At 41.3% G+C, this 26709-nt stretch overlaps 1 protein-coding gene across 2 annotated transcripts in view; it reads right to left on the bottom strand.

The window, feature by feature from the left end:
- SCFD2 (sec1 family domain containing 2) overlaps window positions 1-26709 on the bottom strand; it is a 510554-nt gene that overhangs the window by 19977 nt on the left and 463868 nt on the right. The window contains exons 6-7 of one of the 2 annotated variants that reach the window (XM_011966517.1): window positions 21651-21796; window positions 8294-8428 (exon numbers count right to left, since the gene is read on the bottom strand). In XM_011966517.1, the coding sequence (XP_011821907.1) occupies window positions 8294-8428; window positions 21651-21796 (281 nt within the window). The remainder of the gene's footprint in view (window positions 1-8293; window positions 8429-21650; window positions 21797-26709) is intronic. The other variant, XM_011966518.1, reaches the window with a different exon arrangement.

Below are 26709 nucleotides of genomic sequence, written 5' to 3'. Positions count from 1 at the left end.
TTCTTTCTTTCTTTCTTTCTTTCTTTCTTTCTTTCTTTCTTTTTCTTTCTTTCTTTCTTTCTTTTCTTTCTTTCTTTCTTTCTTCTTTCTTTCTTTTTTTCTCTTTCTTTTTTCTTTCTTTCCTTTCTTTCTCTCTCTCTCTCTCTCTTTCTTTCCCTCCCTCCCTCTCTCCCTTCCTTCCTTCCTGTCTTTCTTTTTTCTCTTTCTTTTTTCAGGGTCTTGCTATGTTGCCCAAGCTTCTCTCAAACTTCTGGGCTCAAGCGATCCTCCTGCCTCACCCTCCCCAGCAGCTGGAATTACAGGAGCACTACTGCACCCTGTCTTGTTTTTCTTATACGAACAATGTGTAACTGGATTACATGACCTCCAAGGCATGTTCAGCTCTCACCATCCAAGGACCTGACATCAATCTTTACTGACAGCCCATGATTTTTGTTCTGCATTCCAAAGCATCCTTTACCCCTGTTATAGATTCTTCTGCAGGTATCTGTCCAATCCACAAGCCAACAATCTCCCCTGTCCACATGGTCATACGAAAGGGTCCCAGCATCCATGCAGTCACAGTGTGACCCTGTCCTTCAGTCACAGTTGATTGGGTCTGGAATGGCCCCCTGACCCAGGGTGGGCCAACTAGAGGCCCTTCCCTGGGAATTGAAGCTTAACCTCAAAAGCTTGAAGATAGATGAGGTTCAGTCAAAGCTGTGGCATAGTTACTCTACTCAACCATTCATTCATACTATTTATTGAGAATCTACAAAATGCAGGGCACTGTTCTCATTCAGGCAGAATGGGTCTCATAGAACTGTCTGGTTTCCTGATGGCTTTCCAGTTCTTAGTCTCAATCCTCCCTGAGGTCTCTTGCATTGCTGCCCTTGGGTTCCGAACCCAGGACATCCCATGGGCCTCATAATAAATTTTCCTTTAGTTAAGTTATTACAATTTGTTGGCATCTTACTTCCAATGGAAAGAGTTTTAACTCTTACCCCTCAACACCAGCAGCTTTTCAAAGCCTACCTGAGCAGTTGCTCTAGTTCTCCTTGTGGTCCTCTTTTTGTTGCCACTTAAGGCAATGAGAGACTCATATCCACTCAGATAAGGGACCCAGAGGTAAGCACGGAGCTTTCTGTGAGTCTTTTTCATAGTTTAAAAAATATTTTCCAATTAAGCATGGCCACATAAGAAATGAAAGAACAAAAAAAGAACGTCTTAAAAAGCACACTTAAAAGGAGGTAAAAGGGCCTCATGCAGTTTCATTAGATAAAACCCACCCTCCTCATGTCAATTTTATCAGAGAAAACATCTTGACAAATCATGTCCTTTAGTCAAAACAAGCTGAGGTCCAAACATATGGAGTAGATAGAAAATAAATTATTTTCAGGAGATTGAGATCCAAACCACAAATTCCAGAAATGCACTTTAAAAGTGCTGCCTATTAGACATGCTAGTTTTAAATTAAATTAATGTTGTAGGGAGAGGGGTAAGGTATGTTTTGATTTATTTATTAGATCATTATCAAGCTTTTCTTTAAGGAGCTCAAGGTATTCCATGCACAAGGATTTTGGAGAAAAGGCTGTTTTAAGAATGTCAGGTTCTGCCAAAGCTATTTCTCCCTAGTTTGCTAGAACCACCCCCTAGTGGGCTTCACACACTGCCCTTTGAAGCTGACAGCTCTGTGTGGCTAACCGCAAGTCTATCCTCTGGTTGAGAAGTACATCAAGTTACTTCAAACACTTCCCAGAACTGCTGGAAAAATGATCTAGTGGGTATACTTGCTCTTCTCCCCAGCTCATCTGGCTTACTTTATGGGACTTGATGGAGCAAACTTGGGAGAGGAAAGTTCCCCAGCTCAGTTTCTTATCAGGAAGTATTTTTTAAAATATTATATTGTTAAAAAACATATGGAAGAATAGCAAACCGGCCTTTCATTGACAAAGCCTTTCTGGGCTCACTTATTTTGAAACCAGCTTAGAAGCATGAGTGATTTTTCCATCCTCTAGATTGGAGGGAAAACTCCTAGGATTAGCCAAACACTGCCTTGCTCAGCTTGACAGCCAAACACATTTAGGTGGAGTACAGATTGTATTTTCCAAAAGTGCCCATGACAATATTTTCTGTTCCTCATGCTCTTGATCCATTTTCAAGAGGAAAAGTGCGTGTCCCCTCCTCTTGAACCTGGGTGGGCATTTGTGACAGCCTTGACAAATAGAGTACAGTGCTGTGGAAGTGATGTTATGTGGCATTTGAGGCTAGGTCATAAAATACAATACATCTGAATCCTGGCTCTCTCCTAGGATGTCTGCCCTTGGAATGCAGCTGCCATGCTGTGAGAAACCTTGGCCACATGAAAAGGCCCACATGGAGAGAAACTGAGGCCCCTCGATGCCAGCTGCCGCTCGGCGTCTACTTTCTGACTATATGAATGAGCCATCTTGCAGGTGAATCCTTCTCTACTGAGCTCTACCCAGAGTGTAGATTATGAGTAAAATGAATGATCAGTACTATTTTAAATCAATGATTTGGGATGACTTGGTATGTAGCAATAGATAACCAGAACAGGTGGAGATGAAAGACTTCTCTGGACAATCTGATTTCAACAGGAATGCATGCTAAACACTGCAAAGAAAGTAAGTTCAACCAGTTGCAATATGACGCAGATGAAATTCTGACTCTAGTAAAGGCAAAATCCAGCTACTCTGACTTTCCTATCATAGAGGATTTGTTTGATGCAGATAATCTTAGACACACAGGTATTTTTCTTAACTTTCGTTGCCTGCAAAAATGTACATAAATAAGATTGAGTTCTGTGAGCCATTTCCAAGTACCTGGAATGGAGGTCTCCATTTCCCTGCAGTGCTGAGGTTGCCCGAGGAGCAGCAGCAAACCTCTGCAGAGCAGAGCTCTTGCTCAGTTCCCGTACGTGAAGACTGCACTGCTGAAGTACTCCTGGGAGAGTTGTGGGCCTGAGTTGCTTGGGGCTTCTGCCTCTGTGTTGGCCAGGGTCTAGCCCTGCTGGCCTCCATTCCTGTGAAACAGTTTGTCACGGCATGTGTCCAGATTTTCACTGGCTCCCTACAGTTTGCCCCAAGAAGGACAGTCGATGTCTCCCAAGACTGAGGAGCTCAACAAGTTACTCACAGTGGAAAAGAAAAAGAGGAGTCTGGAAAAATACATTACTGCCTTATGAACACGGCTTCCCACAGGCACAGCAAAAGAAGAGCACTCAGCACTCCATGTCTTTCTGACAAGAGCAAATCAGTAGTGAAATATGAAACGTTTGTGACTTTTTGGGGGGGCAGCATATCTATTCTATTCTATTTAATTCACTTGTTCACCCAACAATTAGGCTTTGTGCCCCAAATACTTGAGCACTGGCTACGTACAGGCATACAAGGGTATTAAAGGTGGCTCTTTTCAGACGTCACAGTGTGACAGGGATACAAACCCATAAAAATAATAATAGCAAATACTTATGTAGTACTTACTACGGGCCAGACATTGTTCTGAGTGCTTTATATGCATTCATTTATTTAATTATCATAATAGCCCCCAAAAGTAGATGCTATTATCATCCCTGATCTATAGATGATGAAACTTAGGCACAAAGAGGTTAAGAGATGTGCCCAGGGTCACATACCTAGTAAATGGTGGAGCTCGGGTTCTAACCCAAATAGTGTGACTCCAGATGTGTTACCACTACTCTCTGTTGGCTGTTGTAAACAAACACAGTAGAATGAAGTGATTGCTAGTAGCATAGCTTATAGTAGATGGCATGAGGAAGGAATGCATGAAAGAGACAGCTGTCTATCATTTATAAAATGTAACTTAAAAAATAAAGCTGTTAAATAGGAAAGACCCTCAAATCTCCCTTGGTGTCACTCATTCTCCTATGTGACCACTCTGTGAGGACATTTCTCCTCTTGATTCCTTGAATTTCTCAGTCGACAAAATACACCCGTTTACTTCTGTTCTGTTCTGTTCTCTAGAGAAACAAAGAAGTTGGAAGAAACAGATTTGCACACTGTCAGTGTGGAAAGGAGAAGAGAGCATCAGATTTCTTTGACAGAGGTGGAGGCAGGCTTCCTTCCCCTTGTGCACATCAACGCATGGTGGGCGAGGCAAGAGCGAGTGGGCTGCTGCTTCTTTGGGGTTACCTACAGATGAAGCAATGACCAGCTTTGCCTTGTTTAGTAGCTGCTGGAAAGGAGGGTCAGGGCCTCCTTTGAGGGTCACTGGAGTTGAGTGATTGGGGCTGCTACCTTGCAACCCCTGTGAAACTGAGATAGAAGCTTTTGGCTTAAGGGCAGTAGTTGGAAAGAGGAACCAGTGCCTTGGAGCTGTGCTGCTTTCTGAATAAGGACTCAAACAGGTCCACCCTGACCACCCTCCCAACTTTTGGTGAGACTCTGCTGTTTGTAAGGCCTATACAGGTACCGACCACTGAGGATGCAGAAAAGAAAAGAATCAGCTTTCTGATTCTCACAGTGATAGCGTTCACATTCTTTTGATAAGAAAACATTTAAATAATGCGTGTGTATCTATGTGCGACTGCGTTGTGTTATTTTATCTTGCTAGATGCAGTGAACTCTGATCTAGTCTGTTCTGTTCTTTTTCAGTAAAATATGCTGTTCAAAACCATTGAACTGATATCTTGATCCACTAATGTGCAGTGAATCAAGTTGTGCAGTTAGGAAAACACTAGTCTGAAGAAAAACAGTCTGGAGAAAGGTACCTAATATGTATAGATACAAAACAGTATATGACTGCAGCTACAAAAGTATGAACAAAATGTATAGAGCCCTGAAGAAGCCACGTGGGGCCTGGACAATGCTCTCCTGTGTTCCTTCCATCACCTGCTGTGAGGGCACACACTCTACACCCCACGGGAGTAACTGCTGGCTCTGTTACCCAGCGCATCTCTCACCAGCCTCTCAATCTGCCCTCACCCCTGTACAGTCTATAGACCCTGTTTCTGGGTGTCCCTGTGTCAGCACCATCACGAAACCATCTTTGAGTTCAGAGATAGGGAAGGGATGGATGAGCAGCTCAGCTAGAGCCTTTCAGGCTCTAGAATTCTCCCATTTCTACAGCAGCACCCTGAGCACGGGAAGGATTCCACATTGATAACTTTATTCAGCAGAATTTGCCTTTTTGTGTCTTTCTGGCTCAGCACTGGTGGGTCTTGAGTGAGAAGGGGAGGAGGGAGCAGATTCCAGAAGAACAAAGCAGGGCAGCAAGTGACAAGAAAGAAAGGAGCAATAACTGTTGGTAGCTAATACACAATGAAGATGCAATGTGTAGAGGCAACTCAACTCCAATGCACACACTTATTCTCCTGGGGAGTGCTGCCAATGAGTCCCAGGGCCAAGTCCCAGAGATGCAGATGAGGTAGCAGCAGATGACCCTCGAGGGAGCTCATTCACACTGGCTGTCTCGATGACCAGCCCAGGCATAGATTTTATTCATGAGCTGGATAGATGCTGAAAAGGGAGGGCAGTTGTGCTAATGAGTAACCACGAAGGAAACCAGAATGAATGACATATGAGTACATGAACACTTAACTTCCAAGAAAATGCCTGGCAGCCTCCTGGAGCCAAGAAATGTGGTTAAGAGCTAGGTTTTGGAATACGAGTGACCTTGGGACAAATTCTGGTGTCACTATTTCCTGTGTGCTCTTAGGAAAATGCCTGAGAACAGAGGAGAGTAAGACCCCATCTCAGCCTTCTGGAGGTTCACATCTACTGCGTAACCTTTCTGGGCCTCAGTTTCCTCACTGGTAAACAGGGATAATGATAGGACCTACATTCTAAGGCTGTCATGAGGATCAATATCAGAATGAATGGTAAGAGCTTGGCTGAACCATGGTACACGCTGATCACAGGTTCTCTGTATAACTTGGGAGAGTAAGAGGTGATGGAAAACAACACGAAGGAGGCTGGTAAACGGTTATAGCCATGTTAGACTCCATCTGCATCTTGCGTCCTCCTCTGGAGGGCCTTCAAGCAGAGTGGTAGACATCTTCTCTTGATGGCTTCACTTCTATCTCAAAGAAGTAGCTCTTTGGGAAATTACAGTCAGTGTCTCAAAGCCCTACTGGGTGTTCTTCTTTAAGTTCATTCCAATTTTGTACAAACCCTAACACATACACCAGAGGTAACTCTTTGCTGTACCATGTGGAGTGGTAGGAGGGTTCAGCTACGGAGAAGGCCCATTTAGAAAACAAACAAAATGACTCTCCTTTGGGGGCTGGAGTGGAGAGGGCTTTGTTGCCAGCCCACCAGGACTCTCCCCACCCCCTATAGACAGATGAGATGCCCTGGCAACTGAGAGCTGGGGCCTCACAGCTAAAGGCTGAGGAATGGATCCTGACAGCTGCTGGGGGGAACTGGGGGAACACAAATTCCTTTTTCTTAAATCCATTACTTGGAAACCTCCCTCTGAGATCAGTCTTAAGCTGGCGGAGCATTTCGTCATGAGCCCTAACACTGGGGGTTTGAAATGGAGAGAAACACAATAGCCCAGTGCTGGCCCAGGACGGTTCTAAACGTCTTCCTAGGTGGAGCCTGCTTGAGGACAGTGGAGCAGGAAGCGATGTAGAAAACACTCTGCAGTGTTTGAAAGGGTCATTAAAAAATAAACTCCAAAATAAACATGATCAACAACAACAAGAACAACAAGTGACACTCTTGTTTCATGAAACAGTGACAGAAAATGCAGGTGGATACTCCTTACACAACACAACTATGTTCTATAATATATTCTATATTCTCCCCAGGAAGGATTGTAAAGTCCATTAGTGTATTAAAGGCACTGTGATGTTGGACTACAAAGAAACAACCAAATTTGTTGTTTAAGCCAGTGTTTCTGGAACATATTTGATCAAAGATCCCTTTGGCTAATAAACAGTTATTTTTGTGGAACATCTGTGGACAAAGAGCAGAGTTAGGGCCTCCTGTCACCTACACTGCAACTCTCTGAGTGCAGGTGGGGTGGAGCCTTCATTTGTAACCTTGGTCAGACCCCCCTCTACAGGGTCTGACTGTACCACAGACACAGCAGCCTGTCTGGGAGAGGGCACATGGGAATTGGGCCATCCTCAGACCTTACTAACCAGGCTCTGAAAGTCCAGACTTGTTATTTTAGTCTCTCTTCAGGGTAAAGCCACGCCTGTGAATGAAGGAAGAAAATGCTCAAGTGGAAAAGGTTGGAAACTGTGTCTACTCTGGGAGTTTCTATACCAACTAGCCACCATGAAGGGCTACTCAGGATAGGGAGACACTGACCAATTCTGGGCCTACTTATACCAACTCAGAAGTCCCTAAAAACTTTGAAGAAGCTGACTGCACTGCTTTATTAAAAAATATAGAAGGAAAATGCACCAACCAGGCACTGCAACAGAAGTTGCTGAAAATTGGGAACAGCAGGAAGGAGACCTGCAGGTCCGCTCCAGCAGGTTTACGGCTTGGTTTAGAGTCTGATTGTCTGGCATCTGTCCTCTGGCTTTTGGAGTGGAACAGTTTTCCTGGAATATGCATTTATTGAACTCTGAAAGGCCAGATCTCTTAGGTAGATTAATTCATGATTTCAAAGATGCTTTGATGCTGGCAAAACATTCTGTTACTTCCAAGAGTTATTACAAGTGAAATCCTGGCATGGACTGAGAGGTCAGCCTGTAATCTTATTGAAATCTTTTTAGATTTAGAAACTCTACAGTAGGTTAAAAATAGATCACATTTGTGTACTTTTTCCTCCTTTCATCCCCACTTCAAGGGCTGGTCAGTCATTTTGACCCACCCCAGATATGAGCCAGATAAATTCTAGCACTTGTCACCTAGGAGTCTGCCAGTCCAAAAGTCATTTCCAAGTGGGTTTTGACGTGATGCTAGCCATAGGACTGAGCAGAGCCACTCATCATCCTATATAATCCGTTCTAGAATTAAGAGCAAAGGGCTGTCACTAAGACCGGTGTGTACTATGTGGATTCATTTTAAGTGAAAACATAGACTGCAAGGAGGAGAGTTTCAATAGTGCTGTCCCAGAGAGCTTGTGTCCTCCACCTTAGACCACACGTGCTGACCAGAAAAGACCAGAGTGCTCAGGTCAGAAGAAGCAGTATGAGGCTAGCAGGTCAGGCTGCTTGTAATCAAAAGATAAAGATTGCCCTTGATTTTAGAAGAGCCAAAATACCAAATGTTATCTGTGTGGTGCTGGCTAGGGTTAACAGGGTGCCAGCATTTTCATGCCCAGCAAAGAGAACATTTCTATATTCAGGATTACATCTTCATGGTTACTTTACCTTCATGAACATGCTAAATCCAGTTTTAAGGAGATCAGTGAGACCTGAAGACATGTGTTCAATATCAATGGAATCTGGCCTCTCGGGATGAAATATTTCCTCCACAACTTGCTTCAACAATGGCTTATAAGATGCCTGGAAAGACAAAATACTGTGAGTAAAGGGATTGTTTGGTTTGTCTGGAGAGAGTACAGCTTTATCTGTAATGAAGAAAGCAAAGCAAGTTTATTTTGATACTGAGCAATAGCTATGATGTGTGTGTGTGTGTGTGTGTGTGTATCAGAGAAAAGACAATATGACAACATTGGGTTTTAAAATAAATTTTCACCCAATGCTTTAGCATGCTTTTCTGCTTCTCATGTTCCCTTCTACAAGCAAATATATCTTACCAGAGCTACAATCATACTTTGACTAATTTTTCTATTTAAAGTGACAATTTTATGTGTGAAGTATACTGAGAAACAAAGTACTGTCATTTGATACAGACATGAAGATGGTCTCCAGTTTTTCCTGAATATTCTTAGAATTATGCTTTCTTCTGCTAGGAACTCCAATGTTACTTACAATGTGCTGTCAATAACCAAGCTTAAAGCAATCCCTCTTCCTTCCACAGAGCTCAACTCCCAAGTATGACCTGGCCAGGAAAAGAAGCTAAGATGACATAAAAGAATCTGACAAAGGTCAGAAAGCAGACTACATGGTATCATCAGAATTTCAATAGAATTAGGGAGATGTTAGCTTGCAACAACTTCTACAGTTTGATAAGTGCTGCTAAATGCCTTCCTTTTCTGTGACCTGAATAACCCATCCATGTTTAGGTTATATTGGGAGCCAGCTGCCTTATTGACCCAGCACTTTCTGAGCTGTTTTTCTCCACCTCTTTCCTTAGCTCTTGTTACCAAGTTCTTCCTGTTTTCTTTTCCCACTTGGTGCACCACCTTCCTCCCAATCCTCCAGTCAGATACGGCACGAAGTCTGGGGCATGAAGGGCAAAGGAGGAAGGAATATCTTCTCTCAATGCACTCTCTGATCTATTATAGCTTCAGTAAAGCCAGTTTCTAACAAGGCACAGTTGAGGCATATCCTGTATTAAACTCTCTCTTTGATTGGACAAATATGTGACTTGTCTGTAGCAACTGTCTAGAATACTTAGTGTACTGACCTCATTCCTGGCTTCATATTGCTTTTCTGCCAGTCATTTTTTTTACTCAAATTTTCTCTTTCCAATTTTCTTATTTAAAATAGCTTAGAAATAAAGCAAGGTATAAACTATCAAAATCATAACCATTCAGCAGGAATATAGCCGGCATCTTTCCCAGGGATAAGATGCAGGGAAAACTAGCATCTTCTCACTTGGGGATACCAACTCTTTTATGTTTATTAGTCAAACAGGGCATTGTTTGTCCAGAGATCTCATAGTTAAATGCTCATGAAGGGCAAGGCAATGAACAGAAACACTGGTCAGACAGGAATATTTTGAAAACTATGGATCCACTTTGCTCATAAAGAAATTGCAACTAAAGCTATGCCAAGATGGATTTTTTTAAAAAAAATCAGACTATCAAAACTCCAAAAGTTTGAAAATACACTCTTTTGATGAGGTCATGGGGTCACAGGCCCTCTAACACATTGCTGGTGGGAGGGTTAATTGTTACAATCAATGCAGAGAGCAAGTCGATAATACCTATTAATATCACAGATGCATTTGACATAGCAATCACACTCCTAGTCGTTTATTCTTTGCATATGCTCATGTATGCAAATGAGATCCAAAAAGGCTGTTTATTGTTTGTAGTACCAAGATTAGAAGTCACCCAAGCGCCATCAGTAGGGAGCTGTTTAATAAATGGGGTGCATCCACAGGGAGAAATGCCATGAAAGACAAGAGGAAAGCTCTGTGCTTGTGAGGCAGAAACAAGGCACAGAATGGTGTGTGAATGAAAAAAGCAAGGTGAGGAACACTGTGTATGATGGGCTAGAATCTGTGTAAAAAGTGGCAGGGGGAATATGGAAGTTTATGTTTGCTGAAATATGCAAAAATAAACTCTGGTGTGAAACATAGTAACTATCAGCAGCAACGATTATGGGGTGGCACACCAAGCAAGGGAGAAAGGTGAGAGGAAGACTTTGTATTGTTTATTTATTTATTTAATTTATTTATTTACAGCACAGTTTAAAACACCACTACAGACAGCAAGAATGATCTCATTTCAATTGTTAAAAATTAATAAATTCTTTATGCATGAAAAAGAGATTGAGGTAAAGCACACCAAAATGTTATTTAGGGTTATCTCTAGGTTCAGGAAGTAGGAGACATTTATTTTATTTTTCCAAATTTTCCAAAATTAAGAGGTCCACTTCCAGAATCATAAGAACATTTAATAAATATTATTTTAAATGTAAAAAAAGGGCCATGGAGTGGCCTCTGAATCCTGCAAATACTCTTCCCTGAGTAAATTGTTTTGAATCCTCTTCTATTACCTTAGCCTTTCTGGACATTGACTCTCTTAAACTTTAATCTCTTTAAAGCTCCTCCACAAGAAGTTGTTTGGCCAATAATCTGATACCTTATCAGCACTACCATCAAATAATAATTGATCTCTTCCTTGGTAATAGACTTCAATCTTTAGCCATGCACATTACCAGCTGGCTAAAAGACTACATTCTCCAGCCTTCCTTACAGCTGAGTATAGCCATGTAATTAAGGTCTGGGCAAATAGGGTAATGTGAGAATTTCAAATGTCTCCTTTTTAAAATGGAAGGATATGCTTTTCTCCTTTCCTCTGCTCTGCTGGCTAGAATGTAGAAGTGAAGCCTGGAGCTCCAGCAGCCATCTTGGAAGACAGGGCATTCGTTAGAGATGGTGAAGCAAAGAGCTAGAGAAAACTTGGTAAGGGATGATTTATGGAGTCACTATCACCATAACATGGACAGGCTAAATTAGTGCCTACTTTACATGTCACCATAAAACCTTGTATGTTTAAGCCATTATTTTTCAGATCTCTGTTACTTGTAACTGAATGGAATTCTGATAGAAAGCATGAAGGGAATATAAAGATATAAAAGGACATTTCCTCCTTCCAGAAGCTTACAGTTATTTATTAATCTATTAAAACTCATTATATAAAATAACTTTAAGCAGAATCACAGAGAAATACACATAGGCTGTCATATTTAAGAGACAAGAAAATATACCCCTGATATGGTTTGGCTGTGTCCCTACCCAAATCTCATTTTGAATTATAGCTCCCATAATCCCCACATGTAGCAGGAGGGACCTGGTGGGAGGTGGTTTAGTCATGGGGGCAGTTACACTTATGCTGTTCTCATGATAGTGGGAGAGTTCTTATCAGATCCGATGGTTTTACAAGGGGCTTTTCCCCCTTTTGCTCAGCACTTCTCCTTGATGCTGCTGTGAAGAAGAGCATGTTTGCTTCCCCTTCTGCCATGATTGTAAGTTTCCTGAGGCCTCCCCAGCCCTGTGGAACTGTGAGTCAATTAAACCTCTTTTCTTTATAAATTACCCAGTCTTGGGAATGTCTTTATTTGCAGCATGAGAACGGACTAATGCAACCCCTTAACCTACAAAAAAGTAAAAAAGATTGTTATTCTCCATAAGATGTACTGTACAAAAAGGAAGAGTAGTGATTCTGGAAAAGAGATCATACACAGCACAAAGGTGGCTCTGTAATTCAGCAAAAACACTATACTCTGTACCTCCTCTGTGCAAAGCACAGTGTACCTGGGGTGATAGGATTTGTTCTCAGGGGTTCTGTGACCCCAGTGTAGACTGGGAGACAGGGGAAGGCAGGAGTTATGGAGGGATTGGGGAAAGTAGGGACACTAGGATCACTCTCTCTCTTTCCCTTGCTCCACTTTTGACTAAATTTTGGGGAATGAAACATCCAGGAGAAAAATGCCCTCTGAGCTGGGTTCTCCTTGGGGGTAGTGAGCAGAGATTCAGAAGTGCAGTTTTCTTAACCTCTTCATTCTTGAGACTTTGTGATTGCTCTGTGCTACATTGGGAATGTTGAAAATCTTTTGTTTTTTATTTTTTAAGGTATGTAGGTGAACATTTACTTAGCAGAAGAAAGGAAACTATGATTTAAAATACAGAAAAGTAACAGCAAACACATCACATAATCCAGAAAAAGAACATAAATGCTTTTATTAATTAATTGCCTGACCTACCTCTTTGATATTCATTTCTTACATTTTTTGGTTGCATTCTCTCTCATTATCTTTTCATATAACAATAATTTTGAAATAACATTTTCTATGAAAATGTGGTCGTTATTAAGCTATTGTCTCTCAACTCCAAACCCTCTCTTCTAGACTCAGTTCTGTGATGCTGGGCTGAGATTCTGAAAACCACTTTTGTGCTTTGTCAGCTAGGTCTGTCAGACTCTGCCGATAGGAGGCGCTAGAGGGAGACTGGAACGCAGGAAGAACAGGCAGGAACTTGCTTCTCCTGTTTATTTTCAATTCCTGCCACTATTACCCTGGCAATGGCCTCTCACCACTTGAAGCTACCCCTCCTCTAGACTTTCAAGTCATAGGATTTCATAAATTACCTTTTTTTTTTTTTCAAGCTAAAAGTGGCATTTTATTTAGTAAACAATCAGATTGTTTATATACAATCAGTATTGTTTGTAATACTGATTGTATATGCTATAATATACTATTATAGCATAATGCTATAATAGTAACAGAAGCTGATTAAGTCTACAAACAAAACAAAACACAACAAATCTTAAACACTGACAAAAACAGGTACAGATATTAACAGAAAAGATGAGATAATGAACATTGTAAAAATTTATTCTAAAATGTATTTATTTCATTAAAACAATGCCGTAGAGGATGAGAGGGACATTCTGGTTTAATATTTTACCTAAAAGCATTAAGATTTAAAAAAAAGACATAAAATGGGAAAAAAGGAGAGGGGCAAGAATCAGGGGCTAGAAAGGCAGAAAAAAATTACCTATCTTGTTTCAGCTTTTTAGAACTTTTTTCTTTACCTATTTTTAATTGTAACCAAAAGCATAGTAAATGATGTAAATATTAATTTATAGAGAAGCTGATAGGTTTTCCTACTTGAATGGGAATATGCGGGGAAAAAACCCTCTAAATTTTCTACTGAAAGAACTAAGTACAGAACAACTGGATAACATTGTGTATTCAGAGAGCACAATTTGGTAAAGACTTTCTCAGGCACGAAACAGTACTTGTGTCTTCTTAACGAAAAAAATTTCCAGTTAAGTTTTTAATGAGGAGAACCTTTGGTTTCTGTCTCTCAGCCACTTAGTTTGGACCATTTTGTGCCCTAAATCATGTCACTGAAATCTGGTTAGAATGAACTGCTTGGCAATGATTTCTTAGATGGGAACCCTCTGACTTCCACGAAATCTTCTACTCAGCCAGGAATGACTCACTTCTCAGCAAAGGACCCTGTAGAAGGTGGTGATAATGGAGACAGATGTGGTTTCTCTGGTGCCGTACTCAAAGATTCTCTCATGTGCTAGGAAGGGCCAGAGGAGAGATTAGCCATATAGTTTGTCTCCATATTAAGAGGGTAAACCATAGAAATTTAGTTTTTCTGATCAAACACTCTCTGCCAGTTCACCTTTTTGGGAGATTGGGAGAGGAATGAAAAACTCAGAAAAATTTGTTCTTTCCTTTTCTTGCTGGTCATTGATTTATTGCTTATATCACATCCAGTGTGGGCTGGCAGTAGAAGATCTGTGCCCTGCCCAATCATTCAGAGACCCAGGTTCCTGCTACACCAGGAGTCCCCAACCCCAGGCCATAGACTGCTACTGGTTCGTGGCCTGTTAGGAACTGGGCCACACAGCAGGAGGAATGGGTGTGGGTGAATGAGCGAAGCTTCATCAGTATTTACAGCTGCTTCTCGTCACTTAAATTACCACCTGAGTTCTGCCTCCTGTCATGTCAGTGATGGCACTAGATTCTCCTAGGAGCACAAACCCTATTGTGAACTGCGCATGCGAGGGTTCTAGGTTGCATGCTCCTTATGAAAATCTAACGTCTGATGGCCTGTCACTGTCTCTGACTCCCATCACCCATAGACAGGACTGTCTAGTTTCAGAAAAACAAGCTAACCTCTCCCACTGATTCTATATTATGGTGAGTTATATAATTATTTCATTATATATCACAATGTAATAACAGAAATAAAGTGCACAATAAAAGCAATGTGCTTGAATCATCCTGAAACCACAACCCCCCACCCTGCACCGCCTGGTGCCTTCCACAAAACAGGTCCCTGGTGACAAAAAGGTTGGGCACCACTGTGCTACACCATTTCTTAGAGCATTCGAATCCTACACTGAAGACTTTGCCTCTTATCAGCAGATGATGAATGAGAGAGAGAGTATGAAGGATTTCCAGAGATTTTATGGGTCCAGTCCTAAAGTGATATGTATCACTTCCACCACAGTTCATTGGGAACCTGGATTCTACAATTCTACAAGGGAACCTGGAAAAAGTAGTCTATTTGCCCCAGAAGAAAAGGCAATGGAGTTTTGGGAATACACAGCATGGTCTCTGCCATAGACACCCTGTTAAGTTTTGATTGGAACATTAGTGTAAATATTTCTTTAACAACTGGCAAGCTGCAGGTTGTAGGTAATAGATTATTAAGCCCTTTTCCCTTCTACATAAAAATTTAACCTTTGGTTAACTTTTTATCTCTGTTTCCTTGGAAACCTGATAAAGGAAGAATGTCAAACTATGCAGCCAGGCAAGATTGCTTATGACAAAAATGACCCCTGGTTGGTAAATTGCATTAAACTGGAAGAACTATAAATATTTGATAGAAAGCCAGAGCTTTAGGCTTCTCTGAGTATAATGACTCTTGAATAATAATTGGACATGTCCCTTGGAAGAGTGCTGGAAGCTATGTCTGTGGAGTTCTTACAGAGAAATTAGCTCCCACAGGATACGAGGATTTTAAGTCAGGGGACTTGTGTATTCATCCCCTGTGAATCTAGCTCTCTCACTCCTGAGCTGTCACCTTGAAACCAGTCCAAGTAACTCCTCAGTAGCTGTGTGGACTGCTTCAAGCTTCATGGATGGTCACAAGGACGACTCCAAGGAAGAAAAATGCCTGAAGCTCCCCTGATGGGGAGCTACGTTCCCGTCTTGGGCACACTTGTGTCAAGTGGGAGCCATGACCACCGAGCTGACTTATTTGTTAGATACAAACATATAGTGCCTTGGGCCCACATTCCTTTTGAGGGCCCATGAAAATGCATTTTTTTTTTAATCAGAAGAAAAAATACTTTAAGGTGAAAGTGATGTTTTGATATGTAATATTAATGTATTTATTTTTACACCAATGCAATTGTACCATATACTTTTTACTATTTTTTTATTTTTACAAAAAACGGGGCCCATGAAGGTCATATCATGGCCCTGTATGAGGGCCTCATGAGGCTGGCCTGATAGCTTGGTAGATCATAAAGAAACCCCCTGATGGCTGATACACATGGAATAGTTGAAGTTTCAAAAAATGAATCTTTAAAAAATAGCACATTTAAGTAAAATACGATAACTAAAATACTTGTGTCAATGTCTCTGTTACTCTTTTGGGGTGAACATACTGTGTGGTGAGTCTGGAAGATTCTTTTGTTGACTTAAATGTTAGCTCTTGAGGAAAAGCAGTGAGTATAGCAGCAGTTCCTGACATAATATATAATAAGTCAGATACAATCTTGAGAAAGTAGTGTAACTACAACATTTTGAATTTGGTGCACCTTGAAAATGACCTAGGATAGCAGTTTCCAAGAAAATCCAGTGGTAGCCACAGTCACATCTCTATCAGCTGGGGCTGCTGACCTTGTTTTTGCTTGTTGCTGTTGGCGTAGCTGGGGCCTCCTCAGTTCTGCTAGTGAAGATGCTTGCTTCTCCCTTTTCTGCAAAATTGACTCTAAACAACCAGCCTCTCAGAAAAACCAGGCTTACTGGGAGGGTATTCATTTTGTTTCAACTCAAGACAGCACAGAAAACATCTGTTCGAAATTGCTCATGGCTTTGACTAATCCATGGCTCATTTATTGTTATTTTTTGCTATACGATGACTGTTTTTTCTCCTTTCATCTTCTTAAAGCAAACAATGTATTTGTCGATTTTTAAATGGTTCATTTGTCTGTCTATTCATCCATCCATCCATCCATCCATCCATGCTTCAATCCAGGAGCAAATTCATTTTTAAAAATTTGAGTATAGCCCCTTCAACTCAATATGAGGAAGGCGAAGCCCAAACACATTAACACGTTTGCCTGAGTTCACACAGCCAATTAGAAGTAGACTCAGGACAGAGCCAAGTTTCCTGGCCCTCAGTTTAGTCCTATGCCACGCTGATTCCTTCAGAAAGGATGCTAGCAGGTCTATTAGAAAGAATCAGGAGGAGGAACAGAACTTAGCACTTGGAAAAGAACAGCTGGAGGCCAGGGCTGGGGATTGCTGACAAAAGAGGCCAGGCCTAAAGCCTGTTCAGAGAGCCATATTTCACTGGGCACAAGATTAATCAAGCCTTCTTAGGCACTGCTGGTTCGAAATGCTCTTGTTCAACATGCTGGAGGCAAAAAGTACAGTATGCGTCTGTGGAAGGTTTTCTGCAGCTCAGCCATGCTCTTCGAGATGCATGCCAAGGTAAGCCATGTGAAAGCCATACAGTATTTTGTCTGAAAGCCCCGTATAAGCTCCCTGCCCTGAGACATCTGCCTAATACCCTCCTGGTGTTGCAGCTGAGGAATGGCATCGCATCACACACTGTGGCATTTAGTGGGGAGATTAAACCTTTCATTAAACTGAGCATTTGCAGTAAGAAACGGAAGGGCAAGAAGACTTTCTGTGGCCAGGCGCAGTGGCTCATGCCTGTAATCCCAGCACTTTGGGAGGCCGAGGTGGGCAGATCACCTGAGGTCAGGAGTTCAAGACCAGCCTGGCCAACATGGTGAAACCCTGTCTCTACTAAAAATACAAAAAAAAAAAAAAAAAAAAATAGCCGGGCATGATGGCACGCACCTGTAGTCCCAGCTACTTGGGAGGCTGAGGCATGAGAATTGCTTGAATCTGGGAAGCTGAGGTTGCAGTCAGTTGAGATCGCGCCTCTGCACTCCAGCCTGGGCGACAGAGTAAGACTCCGTCTCAAAGAGAAAAACAAAAGACTTTCTGTACAGGCACAGTTGGGGGCTTAGGTTTCCAGTCTACATAAGCGACCAACAAACTCAACCTTTTAAAATAAATGGGTGTCAGCAATAAACCTTCTGCCCCACAGCAGCTAATAGGACACTTAGCTTTTGAAAGACACCCTTTCTGTGTAGCCCATGTCCTAACAAAGGAAAAGCTAAAATGTTGCAAAAGAGGATGAAGAAAACGCCTCTTTTGTTCTTTACTGTGACAATGGCTATGATAGCAAATACTTACATAGTTCTGTCTGGATGTCAGATACTATGCTAAGAAGTTTTTTCTTTTTTGTTTTTGAGAAGGGGTATCACTCTTGCCCAGGCTAGAGTACAGTAGCACAATAATAGCTCACTGCAGCCTAGAACTCCTGGGCTTAAGTGATCCTTTTGCCTTAGCCTCCCTAATAGCTGGGATTACAGGTGCCTGCCACCACACCCAGCTAATTTTTTAGAATTTAAGAATTTTTTTAGAGATAGAGTCTTGCTGTGTTTCCCAGGCTAGTCTTGAACTCCTAGCCTCAAGTTACTCTTTCACCTCAGCCTCCCCAGTAGCCGGGATTACAGGTGTGAACCACTGCACTCAGCGTGTTCTAAGAGTTTTGCATGTATTAATTCACCAAATCGTTAGAGCATTTTTATGAGAGAGCTACTATTATTAGCTCCTTCTTAGAGAGTAGGAACTAGGCACAGAGAAGTGAAGTCGCTTGCCTAAGGTCACACAGTTAGCAGAGGGGACAGCTGGGCTGTGAACCTCGATGCTCTGGTTTGAAAATCTGTTCTGTTATCCTCTGTGCTAAGTTCCCTCTCACTAAGAATTAAAAATATAAGAAATGCCATTCTAGATAGCATGTGCAGTCTAGGATCCATCTAGTCATCCATTTACTTACTTACTAGGTGGCAAGCACTGAGCTAGCCCATGCAGATACCACGGTGATCAAAGACAGGCGCTGTCTCCAGTCTTGGTGACATGTTCCTTAAGGCAAGAGCTTCTGTGGTTGCCTCTTGATCCCCATTGCCCCCACTCTCCAGGCTGTGAAAAGGTCCTGGCTGCCCGGGAGGGCCAGGCCTGTGGTGATGTTCTGGGATTTATTTCTGGAGGTCTAGTACAGATCCCACTCCTCTGACCCCTCTAGAGATTTTATATGCTCGATGTAACACAGTTGGGACATCTTCTCCTTAAAATGACTAGATGGTGTCTGTTTTGTGCATCTGAACTGTGACTGACACGTTTTCCTAAAGGGGTAATGGATAAAGATTAAAATAAGGGGTGCCTCTAGTCCTAGCAAGGGAAACAGGAGTGGCTCTGAGACTAGTGCATATGCATCACAGCAGGAGCGAGGGCCACTGGGAGGGAAGGTGGGGCCAGTGGGGGCCCAAGGCCTAGAGCCTAATGTGCAGCATAGGTCAGACCTGGAACAGAAACCCAGGGACAGGTCAGCTAGTGCTCTCCCATGTGACAGGGGAGTCCAGGACATCTCAATCAGATTCTGTCTGGAGATAGCATGGAGCTGGGTAGAAAGTACAGATTTCTTCAGGAGCCACAGGGCTGAGGACCAAATTGGGAAACGGGATAAACAGAAGATTGTTCAGCCAAGGACTATTTTTTAAAAACCGGACACACAGCTGGACTCTGAGTCTAATCTGGACATTTGTACTTTCCTATGTATGCATATTTTGTGTCCCAATAAATCCCCTGATCTGTAATAAAGATATATATATTGTACTTAAGATGCACCTAACAAATATTTATTAAGCATCCACTATGTGACAGATGCCACTCTAGGTACTGGGGATATGGCAGTGAACAAAACCCATAAAAATATCCCTGTTCTCACAAGGCTTACATCTGTAATTTAAAAATATTTTAAATTTGAAAAACACTGAAAAACCCAGAGAGGTAAAAATTACCCATAACCCCATTAAAAAATGTCATGTATATAGAATATGTAAAAATAAAGCAAGAAATCAGTGTTTCTCCTTACCCATCCAACCCTACACATCCACCATAAGGTAACCATTATAATTTTTTCCTAAATTTTAAAGACATTAAATATATATACCTATGAAATATTTATTTTATTCTATTTTTATAAAAATAGAATAATGCTTTACAGAATGACCTACATGTCCCCCCACTGCCACCCAATTAAGCATTTTGTTTCAGTTTGAGCGCCCCAAGAAGTGGACCCTGGGCCAAGGATTCAAACACACACCCTGCTCAGCAGATCTAGGTCTATTCCATTCGTCGTAATGGTTGCACAGCATTTCACCATGTGTCTGCATCATTACTTATGTAATCCCCCCCAATGTACACACATGACCCTACCTCCACCTCACTTCCCACTCACTGATGCTTAGGATTGTTGGGAGGGTGCTGACGTTATTGACTCTTGTAAGGGGGGACATATACAACAAAGGGAAACTCCATTTTCCAAAGGCCACTGCCGCAGGACAGGGTTTTGAGGCCTGGAGACACGGCAGCGTTGGCAGCAAGGAGATGAGGTCTAAGAAACTCATCATTGTCCTTATTGTGCGAAGATACAGAGCTAATCCATGTTTATGTGAAGTTGGCCAAATCAGTCACCCGGATGACATAAAATGGAAAAGACCTCATTCATTCAGTGGTTTATTTTCTCTTTGCCAACTACACCAGCCACTTGCTTCTTGACATTTTTGGTCTTAATGCATCATATATCACTAGTTCTAGCATGTCTTTTGGAACTAGGCCACATTATAGTATTTAAGATCGCTGATTTGTTAAAATGACAAAACTACATATGATTATTGGAGTGATTTTATCTGTATTTTGTGGCCGTGGCATTCTCGGATCTTTGAGTAAAGGGTGAAAATCTTTATGTTTCTAAGCAGAGTGGCAGTTTCTAAGGTCTTCAGTATCTTGGTAGGTGACTTCAGATGACCATTGGCACCATCAATCAACACTTCTAGAATCTCCATGAGAACCATATTATAGTCGGGGAAGAGGTTTTGGGCTGGCAGCAAAGATCTGGCATCCGCCCCTGACCATCTGCATGCCTGTGGCATGTTACTTGGTCTTCCTGGATCTTGGAATAATAATGCCTCCCTGGCGTAACTTTTGGCAATCAAAGTAAAAATCCAATGTAGAAGTGCTCTTCAGGTATCAGCTCCCAAACAAATACAGGATACTGGAGGAAGAATCTGGATTGTGCTAGGCTGCAGTGTAACATTAGCTCAAGTCTCCCTTAAAGAGTCGGCACCCTGAAGCTGAACTCCTCCCCACTAACAGCATATGCAGCTCTCCAAAAAGCCTTAACGAATAAAGTTGATTTTACTAAAGGTTTTATGAAGAAATAAATAAGATTTCATCTTATTTATTTATATAAAATAGATGGATGGATATCTATTTATATAAAATAGTCATCTTTTCCATCAGAAACATTTGTTCTTCTCTGAGAGCTCATCTTTGACCACCAGGAACCTTAGTTCTGTCTCCTACCTTGTCCAACAAAGACTCCCAGCCTCAATGGCTCTAACCTTTCCTTATTGCTTAAGCTTCCCTTTGGATCTTCTATGTACTCTCCCCCTCTGAGTTTTTACACAACAATTACCCCTTAATCTTGATAACATCTTCTTACTCAATGGTCAAAAAACATTCTTTTCAGGTCCTCCTGCGCTCCTTTGAAAGCAGTGGAGGAATTTTAAATAACACATGTTTTCATCACAAACTTTTTCCCTTGTTGTAACATTATTAGGTGCTTTTCATTATTCTACTTGTTCAAAATATTTATGGACTGGTTAGATCCAGAAACTTGGGAATCCTCTAAGGCCAGCCCCTCATTTGGTACTTGTAGTCACTGGGTCCCAGAGGAGAGAAGGGACTTGCAGAAGGCTATAGAATCAGTCTACGACAGTCCCACAGTTAGAAAGCCGTGGCTGACTCCCAACTCAGTCCTCATCCCACCATATCAAGCCCGGGACATAAATGAATTGAGAGGCTTTCAGATTCCATGGGACCCAAAACTTTGAACTAAAAGAGAACTTGGAGTTTATCTGGAACAAACCTTTGATTTTAGGGAGGTTAAAAGGGAACCTTTTCTTGTAGTTATAGTCTCTGAATCCTAGAAGTACAACAGATTAGAAGGTTACTTTAAAGCGTATATACTTGCCTGGTGGGTATGATTTCCAGGAACATATACAGACTTAAACTGTTTCATGAGACTCCGAGCTCCAGCAATATCCCGAAGTGAAGTAAAGAGTTTATCCACAGCAATTTTGGAATTGTGAAATGTCAGGTTAATTGAAGAGTCCCAGTCTGAAAAAATCCAAAGATATTTTCTTGAGTGAGTAAATCTTTAAGTTTTCATCATGATAGCTTGAGCTCGATGTAATGCAGTTGGGAAGTTTTTTTTTTTTTCATTATTATTATTATTATTATTATTATTATTATTTACCCTGTTTTCCCCTGGCTGTTTACCAACTGGCCTGTTGCAATCGTCCACAAGCAATGAAGCAAACTGAGTATAAATGCCTTTGACAGGAGTGGAACTCAAAATTGCCTGGGATTGCAGCCACTGGCTTCCATCCCTAGACTGCAGACATTTCACAGAAAGCAAGCTCCCAGGGCCCATAATCCTCGGAACACAACTTTGGGAAAATACGAGGAGACGCAGAGGAAAGTACAAGAGACTGTTATAATCAAACTCGCTTGCTTGAATCCCACCAACAGTTCCCATAAAGCAGGACAGCAAGAATGAGGAAGATCACCGTGTTGCTCCAGGGACAGAACTCACTGCAATGGGCATCTGTTTAAAGTGTTAACAAAGCACGCGGCACATTTCAGACGGCAGCCATTCAAAGCTGATCAAACGCAGGGGGACTTAACAAGACGGTTTTCTGCAACCTTCTGTTTCTTTTTCAAACTTAGAAGAACGTATTCTCTGCTTTGTTAGAAGCTCATTCAGAAGAGACACGATCATGGATAAGTTAAAAAAAACAGGAAAATATTAAAAATATGTCTTCTTACCTCTCCCAAATGTATCAGCTACATTAACTCATTAATCGTCACATCATCCGTATGCGGCAGGAACTATTGTCTTCTCCATTTTCAGAATAAGGGGACTGAGGTGCAGGTTAAGTAACACCCCTGAAAGCAGGTGTGTGAAGGACTGACAAGGCCCTGCCCACACCCGCTCAGTCACCCTGGGTGTCCCCTGCAGGAGTGGTAAAGTTTCCGTGTATTCTGATTGCTTCCTACCTCAGTACCTGCATGTCAGGCAGTCAGTCTGTCTGTCTGTCTCTCTGTCTCTGCCTTCTTGTCTAAGGGCTTTCTCTGATGTAGGAGCATGTTTGGCTTGTGTATGTGACAGGCTGGGAGTGCTGGGGAGTCCACACTCATAGAAATAATCCCATTTTCTTTTCCCGTGGAGGAGTAATTCTGAGTTGTGGTCTGCACAGCCTTTCTGAGGGGCCCCAGAAGGATGGAGCACCCACTGCCCGCAACATCAACGCACCGATTAATACCCCCATTAGTGGCTTTCCCTCCTCCCCCGTCTCACTTCCCTACCTCCTGACTGTGCTTTGGGATATCTTTCCAAATTCAGTATTCGCACCCAAATCCTTGTCTCAAGACACCAGTGATTTGAAGACAGGTCTGGCTTTATTTTTTTAGTAATGGCTTTATTGAGATATAATTCATATACTATACAGTTACCCATTTAAAGTGTATAATTCAAAGCTTTTAGTATATTCACAGAGTTTAACAACCACCATCACCACCACAATTTTAGAACACTGTGTCACCCCAACAAGAAACCCCATACCTGTTAGCAGTCACCCCCAATTTCTCCCCTCTCCAGCCCCTGGCAATCCCTAATGTGCTTTGTCTCCATGGATTTACCTATTCTGGACATTTCATACAAATAGAATGACAGAATGTGTAGTCTTTTGTGACTGTCTTCTTTCACTTACCATAATGTTTTCAGGGTTCATCCAAGTTGTAACATTAGTACTTCATTTCTTATTGCCTACTAATATTTCACTGTATATAGGATATTCATGTATATGGAATATGGAAATAGCATATTTTATACATCGACTTATTGGTTAATGGACATTTGGGTTGTTTTTGCCTTTTGGTTATCATGAGTAATGCTGCTAGTTTTACATGTACATGTTTTTGTGTGGACATACATTTTCATTTCTCTTGGGTATATACCTAGGAGTAGAACAGCTGGTCATATGGTAACTTTGTGTTTACCCTTTGGGGAAGTGCTAGGCTGTTTTCCAAAATGATTGCACTATTTTACATTTCCACCAGCAGTGTAAGAGGGTTTCAATTTCTCTACAACCTAACCAATGCTTATTATTAGCTATCTTCTTAATTATAGCTATCCTAGTAGATGTAAAGTGAGGACACATGTGTTGATTTTGACAATAAGAGAAACAGTTTTTAGGGAGTAGAGGTAGATTCAAACAAGCTTAAACTAAAATGGAATGAATCTAACACACATAGAAGCATCCAAAAGAAGCCAGCTGCATCAGACACAGCGAGGTGGCACATGAGAAGCTGAGCTTGTACCCTCAGTTACTGTGTGACATTGTATGTAATAACTCTTAAAGGATGGGCAAAAGCCTCTGATTAGTCTTCATCTCCTGGTTTCCAGAAATGTCCAACCCATTGCCATTAAAAAAAATCAGGCTGTACGTGGTGGCTCACACCTGTAATCCCAGCACTTTGGAAGGCCGGGGTGAGTGGATCACTTGAGGTCAGGAGTTCAAGACGAGCCTGGCCAACACGGTGAAACCCTGTCTCTACAAAAAATACAGAAATTAGCTGGGCATAGTGGCAGGTCGCATATAATCCCAGCTACTTGGGAGGCTGAGGAATGAGAATTGCTTGAGCCCGGGAGGTGGACGTTGCAGTGAGCTGAGATCGTGCCACAGCACTCCAGCCTGGGTGACCACAGCGAGACTGAATCTCAAATAAATAAATAAATAAATAAATAAATAAATAAATAAATAAATAAAAGTGTGGTCAAGCTCAGTGAGAGGATGCCTCCTCACGTCAGTGTACCCTACACACATGGGATTCATAGACTGCAGGGGACTAGGGGGAAAGGGGAGAATGAAGGGATTCAGGAAGTTCATGGGAGCCTCCTGGAATTCTATGCCAAGCTTTGAGGAAAGAAGAAAATGTGTAGTTTTATGGGAAGCATGTCTATAATTCCCTCTTGATTCTTAAAGAGTTCATAACCAAGGCAAGTTTAGAGCTACAGGTACAGAGCATTGATTGATAACATACCGTGCTTGCTGTTGGCATCACACTTCAGTTGAAATGCACTAGCTTATGCTTTAGGCAATCACCGGTCAGAATAAACCCTGGGAGGTTATGGCTTCTCACTCAACATGTGGCTTCTTTCCTTCAATCCCTAGGCTCAGCCATTTAAGATGTGAGAAACTGAATCAATTATATCTAGGAATTGTGTACTATGTACTACTTTTTCAAATTTAAAAAGGCACAAAAACAAGAAGAAAAAAACGCTACTAGTTCTAATATCATGCAAAGTTTTTCAGTTTCTCTAAAAGTCAATCCAGCTAAATAGACTAATTTTTTTATTTAAAGTAATTCATTTTCTATAGAACAGAAAGAGTCATCCATTTTCCATATGGTCTATTGCAATTTTTTGGAATATGAGAAGTATGATATTCATTCATTAGGCTAGGTGGAATAGAATCATCTACTATATTATACAGCATTTACTTAAAATTCTAGATTATACATGAAAATTTTGGATTATACATTGACATTAATTAATCATAGGCTGTGTAATTGCAGAGATTTAGATCAACTGTGGAGCAGGTTGTCTGACAGAAGTGTTTACAGGTTACTACTGGTAAATTGAACTCAAATGAACCCAACAGAAAAATAAGACTGTTAAGAAACTGCTGGAAGGAAAATGTAAAGTCTTAATTTCACAAATATAGTCAAACTTGCTGAAAAATAGTCAATTATGTCTATTTTTCAAGCCAACTGTACATGGGCAATTTCTGTCCAAACCATTAACCCTCTCCAATTTGTCTATCATCCTCAAAGTTCTATGATATATATGTTTTATGATATAACATATATGTTATATGATACTGAGCCAAAGGTGACTCATTTTTATCAGTCTTTAAGCATTTTTCATAATCACATCAGTCTTCACCAAAAGAGGGATTTACATTTATTTTTCCAAACCCTATAATGAAAGTAACATACACATACCTTTTAGAAATATGGATCAGTCAGGATAAATGACTTATACAAGATCACATCACTATTCCCAACAGAGCCAGGGTTCAAATATCCCTGATTGCAGACCTGAACTTCTCCATGTATGCTGCCTCCCACAATTCCAGATCTCATCTGTGAATGCAGCTCATTCCAAATATATGCTGAATTGATAGATAAGATGGAATATGGGTACAAAAGCTGTTAAATGAGATGAATTATTTTCTGTGATAATAGTAGTATATAAGCACCAGTTGCTCATACTATGCTAGAAACTATTCTAAGAAGTTTATACATATTAGCTCATTTAATCTCCACAGCACGTAATGTGTTAGGTACTATTATCATTCTTATTTTGCAGATGGAGAAACTGAGCCGCAGAGAAGTAATACAAACTCACTCAGTCAGTATGTGGTAAAACTAAGATTCAAACTCTTGCAGTCTAACTCCAAAGTTCGTCCTGTCAAAGACTACATTTTGCTTTCTTTGATTATTATTATTATACTTTAAGTTCTAGGGTACATGTGCACAATGGGCAGGTTTGTTACATATGTATACATGTGCCATGTTGTGTGCTGCACCCATTAACTCGTCATTTACATTAGGTATATCTACGAATACTATCCCTCCCCCTTCCCCCTCCCCACAATAGGCCCCAGTGTGTGATGCTCCCCTTCCTGTGCCCAAGTGATCTCATTGTTCAATTCCCACCTATGAGTGAGAACATGCGGTGTTTGGTTTTCTGTTCTTGTGGTAGTTTGCTGAGAATGATGGTTTCGAGTTGCATCCATGTCCCTACAAAGGACACAAGCTCATCCTTTTTTATGGCTGCATAGTATTCCATGGTGTATATGTGCCACATTTTCTTAATGCAGTCTGTCACTGATGGACATTTGGGTTGATTCCAAGTCTTTGCTATTGTGAATAGTGCTGCAATAAACATACGTGTGCATGTG

The sequence above is a fragment of the Mandrillus leucophaeus genome, unplaced genomic scaffold (assembly GCF_000951045.1).
Source record: "Mandrillus leucophaeus isolate KB7577 unplaced genomic scaffold, Mleu.le_1.0 Scaffold762, whole genome shotgun sequence".
Taxonomy (NCBI): domain Eukaryota; kingdom Metazoa; phylum Chordata; class Mammalia; order Primates; family Cercopithecidae; genus Mandrillus; species Mandrillus leucophaeus.
The sequence above is the reverse complement of the archived record's forward strand: the minus strand, read 5'-3'. Positions and strand labels throughout refer to the sequence as shown.